Source organism: Halichoerus grypus, chromosome 2 (genome assembly GCF_964656455.1).
Source record: "Halichoerus grypus chromosome 2, mHalGry1.hap1.1, whole genome shotgun sequence".
Lineage (NCBI taxonomy): Eukaryota > Metazoa > Chordata > Mammalia > Carnivora > Phocidae > Halichoerus > Halichoerus grypus.
Window position 1 is genome coordinate 186,949,126 of NC_135713.1, and position 12,612 is coordinate 186,961,737.

The window sequence follows — 12,612 nt, forward strand, 5'->3', positions numbered from 1 at the left end:
GGAAGCCTGAGGAGGCCAGAGGTGGATGGGCTCAGGGAAGGCCTCGTGGTCACAGCTCCTAGATTCTCCTTAGAAACCCAACCAGGAGGCTTGGCTTCCCCTGACCTTTGACCCCAGCTCCTAGTGTCCTCGGCAGGTGATAAGGACCTCAGCCTCTGAGCAGACGCATTGTGGTCAGTGCACCGAGCCCTGGGCTGGGGTTGGGGCCCAGCGTTCCAGCTCCAGGTGTAGCTTGCACAAGTCACCTCCCCCTGCTTAGTTTCCTGCCTCTAGCTTCCCAGGAGCACATGAGGCACCTTTCTGTCTGGGGCCTTCCAGACCTTGGTCCTGCTCCCCACTCTTCATGAGCATGACCCCCCCAACATCCTTCAGATCTCAGCTTGCCCGTGCCTCCGAGGGGTCCTCCCAAACCCCCAGATGTCAAATGGGTCTCCCCTGACCTCTCTATCACTCCCCCCCACCCCACCGGTTCCCCTCAGAGCACTTTTCCCAACTCAGAACCGTTCTGTTAACTTCTGTGTGCATCCCCTGCTGGATTTGTAGCTCTGTGCGGGCAGGGCCCTGTCCTCTTGGTTCAGCGGCTCTGAGTCGGGCAGAGCGGGCACTCAGCGACGTTGCCAAGTCAGTGATGAGCAAAGTGGAAATGGGGCAGGATCAAGCTTACCGTCCTTAGAGTTGAAGTCCCTGGTCTGTAAACCCTGCTGCCTATCCCATGACCCAGCCTGAGCTCCTGGCTGCACTCAGCTCCTCTGTGCTCGGTTCCTGGGAATCGGAAGTAGCTCATGCAGGAGCAGGAGAGACGATACTTAAAGAAGTAAAATAGCCTGAGATAGGGGTCCTCCTGGAGCCTCATGCCCTGGGCACAAGGGAGTAAACAAGGGATTGTCCATGCCCTGTGGGGTGCTGGGCAGGACCTGAGAAGTCATCTGTAGGATAAGATTCCAGATAGACTAGCCAGTCCTTCACATACTCGCTAAACCTGTTTTGGGTACTAGGGGTTCGGCTCTGAATGAAAGACCACCTTCCTGCCATCTTGGAGCTTATATTTCAGTCAGGGAGACAAATAAGAAGGCAGTGAATAAGTAGGTGTATAATATTTAAGGTCCGATAGTGGCACATGCTGGGAAGAAAAAGACAGCAGAGTGATGGGAGGAAGAGCAGCAGAGTCCTCAATAAGATGAAAGAGTGAGTGGTTCAGGGAGAAAGCAACTGCAAAGGCCCTGGGGCCAGCAGGAAGGCCAAGGCGATTAGAGGGGGAAGAGGGTAGGAGATAAGGTCAGATCATGCAGGGACTCGTAGGCCACAGGAAGGCCTTTGTGATTGGTGAGCTGTGCAGCATGGCAGGTTTTGATTTATGTTTTTAAAGGATCACTCTGGGGGCTCAGGGAGCAGAGGCCACAGAAGGTTGAGGGTGGAAGCAGGGAGACCAGGGAGACGAGAGGAGGCTGTTGCAGGACGCAGGCGTCGCTGGCGGCTCTTCAGCCCAGGAGGTAGAGGCAGAGCGTGGGGCGGGGTGTGACCTCTTATCCCACACATAGCCTTTGGGGCTGATGGAGCTGGTTTCTCAAAAGAAAGTTTGCAATTTGGTGCTGGCTGCCTCGGTCGATAGAGCATGTGACTCCTGACCTCGGGGTCTACGTTAGGTGTAGAGATTACTTAAAAATAAAATCTTAAAAAAAAAAAGAAAGAAATTTGGTGCTAAAGAAGGTGGGACACTGCTGAAGGATTTTAAAGCCAGGGAGTAACAGGACCAGGTTTGCAGTTTGGAAAGCTCCCCCTGAGATCACAGTGGATGAACAGATCAGAGGCCAGAAACAGAAGGGCTGAGCAGGGATCCCAGTGGAGTGGAGCCATGGGGGCAGATCTGGGAGGTCCCTGAGGGGCCCCTCCAGTCCTGGACCCATGGGCACACAGATCCCAGGGCCCAGCCTGGGGGACCATGAAGGCTGAGCTGACCCCCGGAGTCAAGTCCATGTAAAGGGCAGCGAGGACGTTAGAATCTTGCCCACCTCCAAGACCACAGGTGGACGGCAGGTGCTTTCACATGGCATTTCCCAGGCCAGGGGCTTAAACTTAGGATTTTGGCTGAGGTTGGAGAGTGGAACCTCTTGTGGCCCCTGGAGATTTTTCTCCCCAGACGAGGTCTTTATTTATTTTTTTTTTTTAAAGATTTATTTATTTATTTGAGAGAGCGAGAATGAGAGAGAGTACATGAGAGGGGGGAGGGTCAGAGGGAGAAGCAGGCTCCTCGCCGAGCAGGGAGCCCGATGCGGGACTCGATCCCGGGACTCCAGGATCATGACCTGAGCCGAAGGCAGTTGCTTAACCAACTGAGCCACCCAGGCGCCCCCAGACGAGGTCTTTAAAACACGACCAAGCCTTGTATTCAGCGGACCTGCTGCATTCCTGTTGCATGAGGTGGGACAGAGCTGTGGCAAATCTCAGTCCCTGTCCCGGAGCCTGGCTCTTCGGAGATGCCGGATAGGGCTGGAGAGGGTGACGGGTCTCAGACAGTGAGACCCAGAGGTGAGAAAATTCATGGCAGAGCCTTCCCGGCCCCCCGGCCCCGGGTTCTTGCTCGTCCGGGCTCTTCCCGGGGTCCCATGGGGTTAGAAAGAAGGGCCGGGCCCTGGGCCGACTGCGTCCCCACCCTTGCAGAAGCGGTACCGCGCTGTGTATGACTACAGCGCCGCGGACGAGGACGAAGTCTCCTTCCAGGACGGGGACACCATCGTCAACGTGCAGCAGATCGACGACGGCTGGATGTACGGGACCGTGGAGCGCACCGGCGACACGGGGATGCTGCCAGCCAACTACGTGGAGGCCATCTGAGCCCCCGGCCCCGCCCCGCCCCCGGCCGTCTTCAGTGCATTCCACGCCATCGCATCTGTCCTGGGCGGACCTGTCCACCCTTCAGTGTCTCTGTTTTTTTAAATCTGCGACAGCTTGTTTATTCCCACCCTCCTCCAGCTTCTCTTGCCAACTGAAGCCTTGTTCTGCCACTTTCGCGGGCTCTTCCTCTGGCAGGTTCTCCCCTTGACCAACTTCTCGGTTTTCTCTCTGGACGGAACAGGTGTGGGGCTCTGGGGCGGGTAGCGGGGGCTGAGGCCCGGGGAGCTGGTCTGGGATTGGAGACCCGTTGGCTCCCAGGCCTCTGCCTTCTCTCTTTCCTGCCCCCTCAGACCTTCCTGCCCTCCTCACACACCCCAACTTTCCAGGACTCCCAGGGGAGGGGCTCCGTGCATTCCCAGATGGGACCCCACCACCCTTGCCCCTGGGAGGGGCTTTGCCCCTGCTTCTCAAAGACAGGGCTGCCGGCCCTCCGAGGGGGCCCCTCACCACCCTCTCCCACTCTCAAGGACCACAGAGGAGGGTAGAGTTCCCGCGTTGGGGTTCATTCGTCCCTCCCCACATGTGTTCCTTCTCACACTGTGATTTCGCTCTCCTGCCCACGCAGAGCCGTGTGGGCGAGGAGCTCCCCAGGAAGCACGGCTTGAGTCAAGTGCTCTCGCCTTTCTTACTTTTAGGGACAGCTGCAGGAAGGAGGGGAACGGGGTGTTCTCTCCCACAGCCCCTTTCCTTCCCCCTCTCCCCAGTCCCCAGGCGCCCCGGCTGTCTCCTGCACTGTGAGCCAGCCCCCCTGAGCTCTGGGTTAGGTGGGCCACCCCCCCCATGGGAAAATGTCTCAGGCCTCTCTAGGCCACCCCTCCTCGGCCCAAAGCCAAGTGGACCGGAACTGTGCAAAGCCACAGGACCTCTCCGTCTCCAGGACTCCGCATGCGGGGGGAGGAGCACGTCTGTATCTGCCAGGCTAGCGGCAACGAGGCAGTCAGGGTCCAGGCCCGTGGGAGTCTCTGGGAGGGCCCCAGGGGAGAGAAGTCCCTCGTGGTTTCTTTGGTGTGAAAATTCCTCCTTTCCTTCGATTGCCAAACGGCGGAAGCCCACCCACCCCCCTGCCGGTGTGCCGGGCAGAGGTAAAGGGGGGGTGGTTGTAGAGTTGGTAGGGCTGATGTTGGGGCCCGCAGCTTGCTGGGGTGAGGGTGGGGGCAGGCTTCGTGGCTCTAGGCCTATTCTTTCCCCCCAAATCTGTGCCCTGGGCTGCCGAGGAGGGCACCAGACCACCCTGTGTCACCCACACTGGGGTGCCTCGCTGGCTCCCGGCCTCCCCCTCGCTAACCTCAGGCCCCCTTGAAGCAGAAGGAGAAGGTCCCAGGGCTTCAAAACTGGAAGCACAGACCCCGGGATGAGGAAGGGAAAGATGGTGCTATCTCCAAGTCCCTTCTCTCGCTCGTTGGCAGCTGTGATGACCCTTGCTTGGCTTTATTCATCTCTGGGCAGTCTCAACAGCCCTCTGGGCCTCCTCCTCCTCCTCCTGTCTTCACCTTAGGCTCCCCAGTTGACATCTTTGCCTCCTTGTCCCTTCGGGGGACAGGGGGGACCCTGCAGGCAAATCTCAGCAATCAGGTCCTCACTGCTTGGGGGTTGACGGAATATTTTCCCCAAATCAGAAGGATGAAGAAATGACTGTTGGCGGGGGGTTGGGGGGGAAGCCCCCGGGAAGCCCCCTGCCTGCCCCATCTCTCTCCTCTGGCCCCGGCCGAGGTGAAGGCAGGTGGAGGGTCTTTATTGTTGGACGATTTGGGGGATAAGGGAGGCAGAGAGGAAACAGTTTGGGGAGCTTTGGGGGAGGCACCAGTCCACACCTTTCCTCTTGATCTCAAAGCACAACTTGGATTTGGGGACCAAAGGTGAGAGACGCCTCCTGTTGGAGGATTTGCTGGGAGCGTGGAGAGAGGCGGGAGGAAAGCCTAGAGGAGCAAGAAGCGGCCTGTTTTCCCTTCGCTTTGTTTTCCTTCCAAAACAAGGCAGGCCAGCCACCGGAATCTTGCTGCCGGCCCCTCTGCTCCTCCCATCCTAAAAATAGGGGACTTTTTCTTATACACCCCCAGAGAGAAGGACTGTCACACTGGTGCTGAGGGACCCGGGGGCTGCTAGGCATTCTTGCTTCTTTGCAGAACCATCCATCCCTACAAGAGCACAGAACCGAGGGTTGGGCCGAGTCCCTGGCCTTTTCATACAGTTCACAAAGGTCTTTGGCCGATCTAATCCCAGGAAAGACGATGCATCAAAGCTAGAATGTGAATTTAAATTTAGTGGACCAATAAGAAAATACAAGAAGCCCAGTGGTGAGAAAAGTGAATTCTGTCACACTGCTTCCTATTTTCTTCCTCATGTCCCTCCAGGGAAAATGACCTTACTGCTTCATTTCTGCCTTTTTCCTCTCACATACGCACTTTTGGGCCTTTTTTTTTTTTTTAATAGCTGGAAAAAAAAAAATACCACCCCACAAACCTGTATTTAAAAAGAAACAAATGACCATGTGAAATTTGCCTCTGTCCAAACATTTCATCCGTGTGTGTGTGTGTGTGTGTGTGTTTGTGTGTGTGTGAAGCCGTCCGTTCATCTTTTTATATGGGGTGGTTGTCTTTTCTTGGTCTGTTCTGGTCCCCTCCCTCGTGGGCTTGTGCTTGGGATCAACTCTTTCTGGCCTGTTACGATTCTCAACATTTGACTTGGACCACAAGTGAATCTTTCTCCTGGTGACTCAAATAATAAAAGTATAATTTTTACCTGTGGACTTGGTTTTCTCTCTGGCTCTGAAGTGCTGTGTGTGCAAACGTCTGCGTGCGTGCTTGTGTGTGTGTGTGTGCGCGCGCGCCACGTGTTCGGGCCATTAGCCCGGCACCCTCCCGACAGCCCTGCTGCCCTTCAGGGAGAGAGTGACCAGTTTGAAAGCTGTCAGCCTGGAGCAGAAGTTGGCTCTGCGATGGGGACTTGGCACCTCCTCCTCACGGAGAATTCTTCCTGCCACTCTGCACCTGCCCAGCGTGATGGCCCTCCCGGACACGTCCCCGAGCTCCTGGATTTCCCTCTCCCTGACTTCCCTGGTTAACACCTGCCTCCCCGCTAGCCAAGGCCCTCACAGGGCAGGTAATGGGTCGAAGTCCTCGAAATCCCCAGGGCCCGCCCTGGGCCAGGCCCGTCACTGCTCTTCAAGGATGTGTCGCACTGATGCCATTTTAGCCCCGCCCCCGCCGCTGCCTGGCGCCCGGGAAGAGCGTGGCGCAGTATGAGGAATGAAATGACGGGGTCAGTCTGGGTGGGCTAAGACGGGATGAAGCCATCCTACCAGCCCAAAGCAGTACGCGTCAGCCGAGGACCTACGGCCATGTCTGTCTCACGGATGGGGTTCTGAAACCCGGGGAGGCCGTGATTTCGTGGCAGTTGCACAGCCGGTGTGGCAGGGCCCGAGGTCTTAGGACCCGCAGTGCGACGGTCACAGCTTCACGCCACGCTGCCTGGCCACGGTGGGCCCTGCGCCCCTGCCCTTTGCAGCTCACGTCTTTGTATCCCCCCCCCCCGCCCCCGTCCTTTTGCTCCAGGTGCTCTGGGTCCGACTTCCCACCAGAAGGCCAGGTGGCCTCCCCTCTTCTGCAGCGTTGGGAAGGGGACAGTGGTAGAGAAGGAGTCTGGAGCCTTCCCTCCCAGGCCCGTGTCTCCCGTCCAGCTGCTTTGTGCAGAGGGGCACTTCCCGCTGGGGGCTCAGCAGGAAGGCCTCGGCGGAGTTGGAAGGGGGAGCCTTGGTCGTGGGGAGAAGGAAAGAGGTGGGTCTGCAGGGCTGGAGCGGTGTAAGGAGGTGTTGGGGGGGGGGGAATACTGAAGACAGTACCAACACCCGCTCCCTCTCCGAAGGAACAGGCCGCCTGGTATTTTCCCAGCAGAAGGGACTGAGTTGGCAGATCTTGCCTCCTGTTGGCCTGCCCCCTTTTGTCGGCTGAGGGGCAGCTCTCCCTCCCAGGAGGTTTCATTCCCTGGAGCGACTGGAGGGGACAGTCTGCCTGGGAGGGAAGCCGCTCACAGAAAGCTCTGGGCTCTACCTCCTGGGCACGGGCCAATGGGAGCAGTTTCTAGACCCCCTTCTAGAAGGGGCCTCAGTTCCTGCGGCCTACCATGTGGAAGGGGGTCACTCGTGCCCTCCCCCCCCCCACGCCCCCCGGGGCCTTCAAAGGAACTCTTTAGGGTGGAGCCGAGGACACCAGCCCTCAGAGATGTCACAGGGAGTATTTTTAATTTAATAGGGAATAATTAAGACATAAAAAGGCATAAAACAACACAAGACATAACTGAGTACCCACCACCCAGTTAAAAAAAATAAAACATTAATTCTCCTTTGCCCTCAGAAGGCATCTTGAATTTGCATATCTAGGCACTCTCCCCGCACAGCGACAGGCCTGGGAGTTGACAGTGCGCTCTTCGGATAGGACACCGTCCCCAGCTCTCCGAAGAGGACACAGAAGAGAACAAGAATGCGGGTCCTGACCGCAAAGAGACGGAGTAGCTGGAGGAGAGACCCCTGGCCCTCCCACCATACACGGAGGGATTTGAGCCCTGCAGGGAGGGCGAGGGGCGTTTCAGGCGAAAAGGGTGGGCCGGGGGGGGGGGGGCGAGAGAAGAATATGGATTCCCGAGTGTGTAAGCCTAGTTTTCCATCTTGGTCTCCCCTACTTACAATGAAACATCAGGCAAGTTCCTGACCAGCTCTGAGCCTCATCTATAAAAGACTTGGAGGGAGGTTGAAATTACAGCCCGTGAGCAGTATCTGGCACAGTATAGGGATCCCACAAGAGTTCGCTCCAACCCCAGAGAGACCAACTGGGGCTCACATGAGACCTCTGTTTATGTCCCTCCATAACTTGACCTTTACAACCCGCCTATGGCCCACCCAACTCCCAACCATTCTTTTTCTTTTTTTTATTTTATTTTTATTTTTATTTTTTTTTTAAGATTTTATTTATTTATTTGAGAGAGAGAGAATGAGAGACAGAGAGCACGAGCGGGAAGAGGGTCAGAGGGAGAAGGAAGACCCCCCGCTGAGCAGGGAGCCCGATGCGGGACTCGATCCCGGGACTCCAGGATCATGACCTGAGCTGAAGGCAGTCGCTTAACCAACTGAGCCACCCAGGCGCCCCCAACCATTATTTTTCTGAGAGAATTTGCCACGGATGTGTTAGAGGACAAAGGCAGAAGGAAGGCAGTGAGGAGGATTCGTTCCTAGGGGATCCGGATAGAGATCAGATCTCCTCCTACGTCCCTATCGTGCAGGCTCCATTTAGATACGAAGGGGTGGGATTGGGTTCCTGGGGAGAAATTGAGCCTCTTCACTGCTGCCGGGTCTAAATCCAGCAGTGCCTTGGTTACCCGCTCCCGGGCTTTGTGATTGGTTGGCTGGGGTTGGGGGGGGGTGGAGAAGGCTGCTGATGGAGCTGCAGCATCCCTTAGTCTCGGGCCCTGGGAGGGGGAAGGGAAAAGACCGAGCAGTGGAGGGAAGAGGGAGCCATTTCTCTCCACTGGCTGCAACCTCCGTGCTCACAGCTCACGTTTGCCCGGAATCCAGGGGCTTCCTCAGCCAAGGACTCCATAATGCTGGATATTTTCATCCTGATGTTCTTTGCCATCATAGGCCTGGTCATTCTGTCCTACATTATCTATCTGCTCTAGTGGCCTGCAGCTGCGGCGGGGAGCCCTCAGAACAGCTCAGGATGAAGCTGACTGGCCGAGCATCCTGCTTTGCTGACGCACCGGTGGATTTTTGCTTCTGGTCATTATTTCGGGTATTGATTCAAAAACAAAATTGAAAGAGATCTTTTTTTTTTTTTCCTCAGATGTATTCATATAGCCTTTCTCAGACCACTCTGCAAAGAATAAGAAATGCCAACTTCTTTCTTTGAGACCTAATTTAAAATAACGATTTTTTTTACAATGAAAAATAAAACCCACAATGCAAAGGATTTTTAGATAGAATGGGTTGGGGGAGTGGTGTGCTTGGGGGGAGGGACTATTATTTCCTAGTATTTTTCCTTCAAGTTAGGTGCTCAGGCTCCAAGTTGTCTTTTTCCCCCCCCCCTCTTGGTAATTAAAGGTAAAACACATCTGTATATGTCAGCAGAGTGGTTTGCAATTATGCTTCCATAGTTGCATTAATTAATTAGTGACTCATTTTCACTTGAAGATGAAGTAGCTAATGAAATGTACTGGGGAGTGGGGTCTGGGGGAGACGTCCATCCTTTCCCAGCCGTGGGCTTTGGTGGTGAGGAGAGAGGGACGAACTCATTTGTTGGTCCATAGCCAATACAGGGTTGCTGATAGCATCACTGCTATTCCCATCTGAGCCTTGTTTCTGGGTTTCCCACAGCTCCTGGTCTCCAGTCCAACCAGAGGCCTCTTATCAGCAGCAACCGTCCTGCTGCCCAGCAGACCTCTTCCAGAGCCTTCCGGATATGGTTAACCACTGGCGAGCAAGGGGCTTTTTGAGCTCCGAGGCAGAGGCCCTCAGCTGGGACCTCAGGAATTCGTGGGCATGCCTGGCAGATGCCGTGTGCGTTCGAGCCGTATGTAGATAGAGGGTGTTGAGGACACGGAGCTGAAATGCAGACTCATTAAAGTTACCATGGAGAACTGCTCAAATACTCATCCTGACAGCCTTTCTTTAGGTGTAAGTGCAACATATGATGCTAAAATATGTTCTTTCCTTTCCCTCTCACACGCAGGGGGTCCCTTGTAAGTTCAAGAGCACATCTGTCTTCGTCTATGAAGTAGTCACCTTGTCACTGTCTTACAGACTGCAGTGTGACCTTGTGTGGTGGCCCTTGTCTTGCTCTCCAGCCAGAAGGAAATTGTCGTTTGAATTTTTAAGATTTATCATATTTTTTTCCACTCCATACCCCACCTTCTCATTTCAAGAGAGAAATGGTTATATGGTCCTCATTCTTTGTGACTGGCTGAATTATAAATTATTGAAATAGGGTAGTTATACCTCATCTTACTTGTTATTTGGGGGGAAAAAAATCTCTCTCTTACCCAAATAAATGTTTTTTATATTGTCAAATGTTCCTTGTCTGTAAAAAAAAAAAAAAAACCTTTCAACATTTTTTGGGGGGGGTCCAATTAGGGTTGAGGAAACCATATATTGTGGAATTCAGGGTAGACGTGGGCCCCAAATCTGTGGTAACTGTTCCATTGAAAAGTCCATCATATTTGTTCTACATTTGATTTTCCTTTCTAGCTTAAAAATAAACAAGGAGAAAGATTAACTTAATAGTTTTTATTTATAATATTGTATTCAATTTCCATGTCTTAAAAAGAAGTAAAATTGAGGCACTACAATATATGATCCAGTTAAAATGGAAAACTTGCCTATGATAAAATTCTGGCCAAGAAAAAACACTGCTCTAGAAGCATTATCTTGCTAACAAATGAATAACCTTCATAAGTCATTTAACCTTCAGGGCTTCTGTTTATTCTGACAAATGAAAGGGTTGGACTACAAAATTGTTACTTATTTACTATTTATTAAATTTTAACCTATTTTAATTTTAAAATTCCCCTTTCCATTTTAAAATTCTACAATTCTAGGGGCGCCTGGGTGGCTCATTTGGTAGGCGTCTGCCTTCAGCTTGGTTTGTGGTCCCAGGGTCCTGGGATCAAGCCTCGCATTGGGCTCCCTGCTCTGCGGGAAGCCTGCTTCTCCCTCTCCCACTGCCCCCTGCTTGAGTTCCTTCTCTCGCTGTGTCTCTCTGTCAAACAAATAAAATAATCATTTTTTAAAAAATTCTACAATTCTAGGACGCATTATCTTTGGAAACCACACCTTTGAGAGCAGAATTCCTATGGAACAAACTTTGAATAGTTTACCTTTTCCGCTCTCTCCACATGACATTTTATAATGAAAACTCAACTGCAAAACTTTTTTTTTTTTTGGCACCACCAACCACACTGTGAGGAGAAAAGGACAATATTTATTTACTCCAAATATGTGGCAGTGACAATTTGCCTAAGCTGTTTAGGGGATATTAACAGGAGCAGTACTACGCCTATGTGGTGGTATGTAAGAGCAGGAGGTGATCTGACAGATATGCTAATGTAGGAGGCGTGGGTCTGTACATTAATACGTTCAGGGATGATCTTCAGTTATCTGGGGAGTCCTCGACATGACATTTCCCACTAAAACATCCCTCTGACTCTTTGGCATAACTTCGTGTTTCAAACTAAAGTTTTTTCGACTGTAAGGCGAGTGTCAGTGTTTTGGAGGGGTCCAAGGTACACAGTTAATTACAGTAGTATGGATCTTCAAGTTTTAGTCTCTAACCAAGTTCTCTCTGAAGTTCTTTTATGAGCTCAAGGCTCTTTAGGATGTATACGTGCATAGCTGGAACCACTAAACAATTCAGTGAAAACAAGCAGCCAGTTTCAGTTATAAATATTCAGTCAGTAAATAAATATTGTCATACCCCATTGATACATATCACTGGTATTGCGTGCAATGGAAGGACATAGAAAGAGTGCCCATATTACTTGTGAAATATTATGGTTCTAAAAAATAAGTGATTATGTTTTGGAAGAAATTTTAGGACTTTGCGGCTATATCCATTGCTATAATATGCCAGCTTATAATAGAGTTTTATGGTGTTCATCATTTCAATATTTTTTTAATTTCACATTTAAACTATTTGTATACTGGCATATATTGGCATTTCCATACAGAATAAAACACTGGAAAAAGTTACTTCTGTAATATGAAGTTTTGTATAAATTTTACAAATCTGTCATAAGGCAATCCTGTCCTATAGAGTGGGTATTGTACTTGGCCCACATCAACGCAATAAAAACATCTCTAAATAATTGTAGGTTACTTAGAAAAAATTAATGTGGCAATACACTAATTCCTGCTTTCTTGACAAAAAAAATAGAGATTTGTATGGGAAAGTGGTGTATTTTATTTCAGGAGAAAGAGGATATATTTTGGGAAATGGTTAAATAATGGAAAGAGAAATGTTACTAAGTTTTGAGCCACCTAAGACTCATTGTTCTGGGTATACAGAATCAAATCCAAACTTGTTGAGTTTGCAACTTGGCATGACATGATTTATTAAATTTCAGAAAATGTCTTTGCTTTTAAAGGGCTTAAATTAACATTATTCAGACTTCAAATCTCCTAAAAGTATCATTTTAATTTTAAATTACTCAAAAAAGGGGAATTTCCCTTAATAAAAGACTTAAGCATAGTTGAAGTAGAAAATTGTCTTTGTGGGCACCTAGGTGGCTCAATTGTTAAGTGTCTGCCTTCGGCTCAGGTCATGATCCCAGGGTCCTGGGATCGAGCCCCGCATCAGGCTCCCTGCTCCACGGGAAGCCTGCTTCTCCCTCTCCCACTCCCCCTGCTTGTGTTCCCTCTCCCCCTGTCTCTCTCTGTCAAATAAATAAATAAAATCTTAAAAAAAAAAGAAAATTGTCTTTGTAAATTACATGCTTTGGCTTTAACACACTCCAAATATTTGCTAAACCTAGAATGACCTCTTCTAAATTAGTTTTGCTCCCATCAATTTTAAACAACCAAAGTTATATATAAAAGAGGAAACAGAAAAAGCCATTGACACAACTTCCATTATGAACTCAAACATGCTAAGGCAGATACATTTAGACATATTTAAGAACTTCTTTGTTCTTAGAAAAACAAATCTTGGGGTGCCTGGGTGGCTCAGTCGTTAAGCGTCT

At 51.0% G+C, this 12,612-nt stretch overlaps 1 protein-coding gene and 1 long non-coding RNA gene across 2 annotated transcripts in view; both read left to right on the forward strand.

The window, feature by feature from the left end:
* Window positions 1-5,636, forward strand: part of LASP1 (LIM and SH3 protein 1) — a 39,314-nt gene extending 33,678 nt beyond the window's left edge. The window contains exon 7 of the mRNA XM_078065657.1: window positions 2,659-5,636. Coding sequence (XP_077921783.1) covers window positions 2,659-2,832 — 174 coding nt within the window. The 3' untranslated portion in view covers window positions 2,833-5,636. The remainder of the gene's footprint in view (window positions 1-2,658) is intronic.
* A 2,668-nt stretch (window positions 5,637-8,304) lies between these two features.
* LOC118548194 (uncharacterized) lies at window positions 8,305-10,156 on the forward strand. The gene is made up of 2 exons (XR_004923510.2): window positions 8,305-8,672; window positions 9,254-10,156. It is a non-coding gene; the product is annotated as an uncharacterized LOC118548194 (long non-coding RNA).
* Window positions 10,157-12,612: the final 2,456 nt, after the last annotated feature.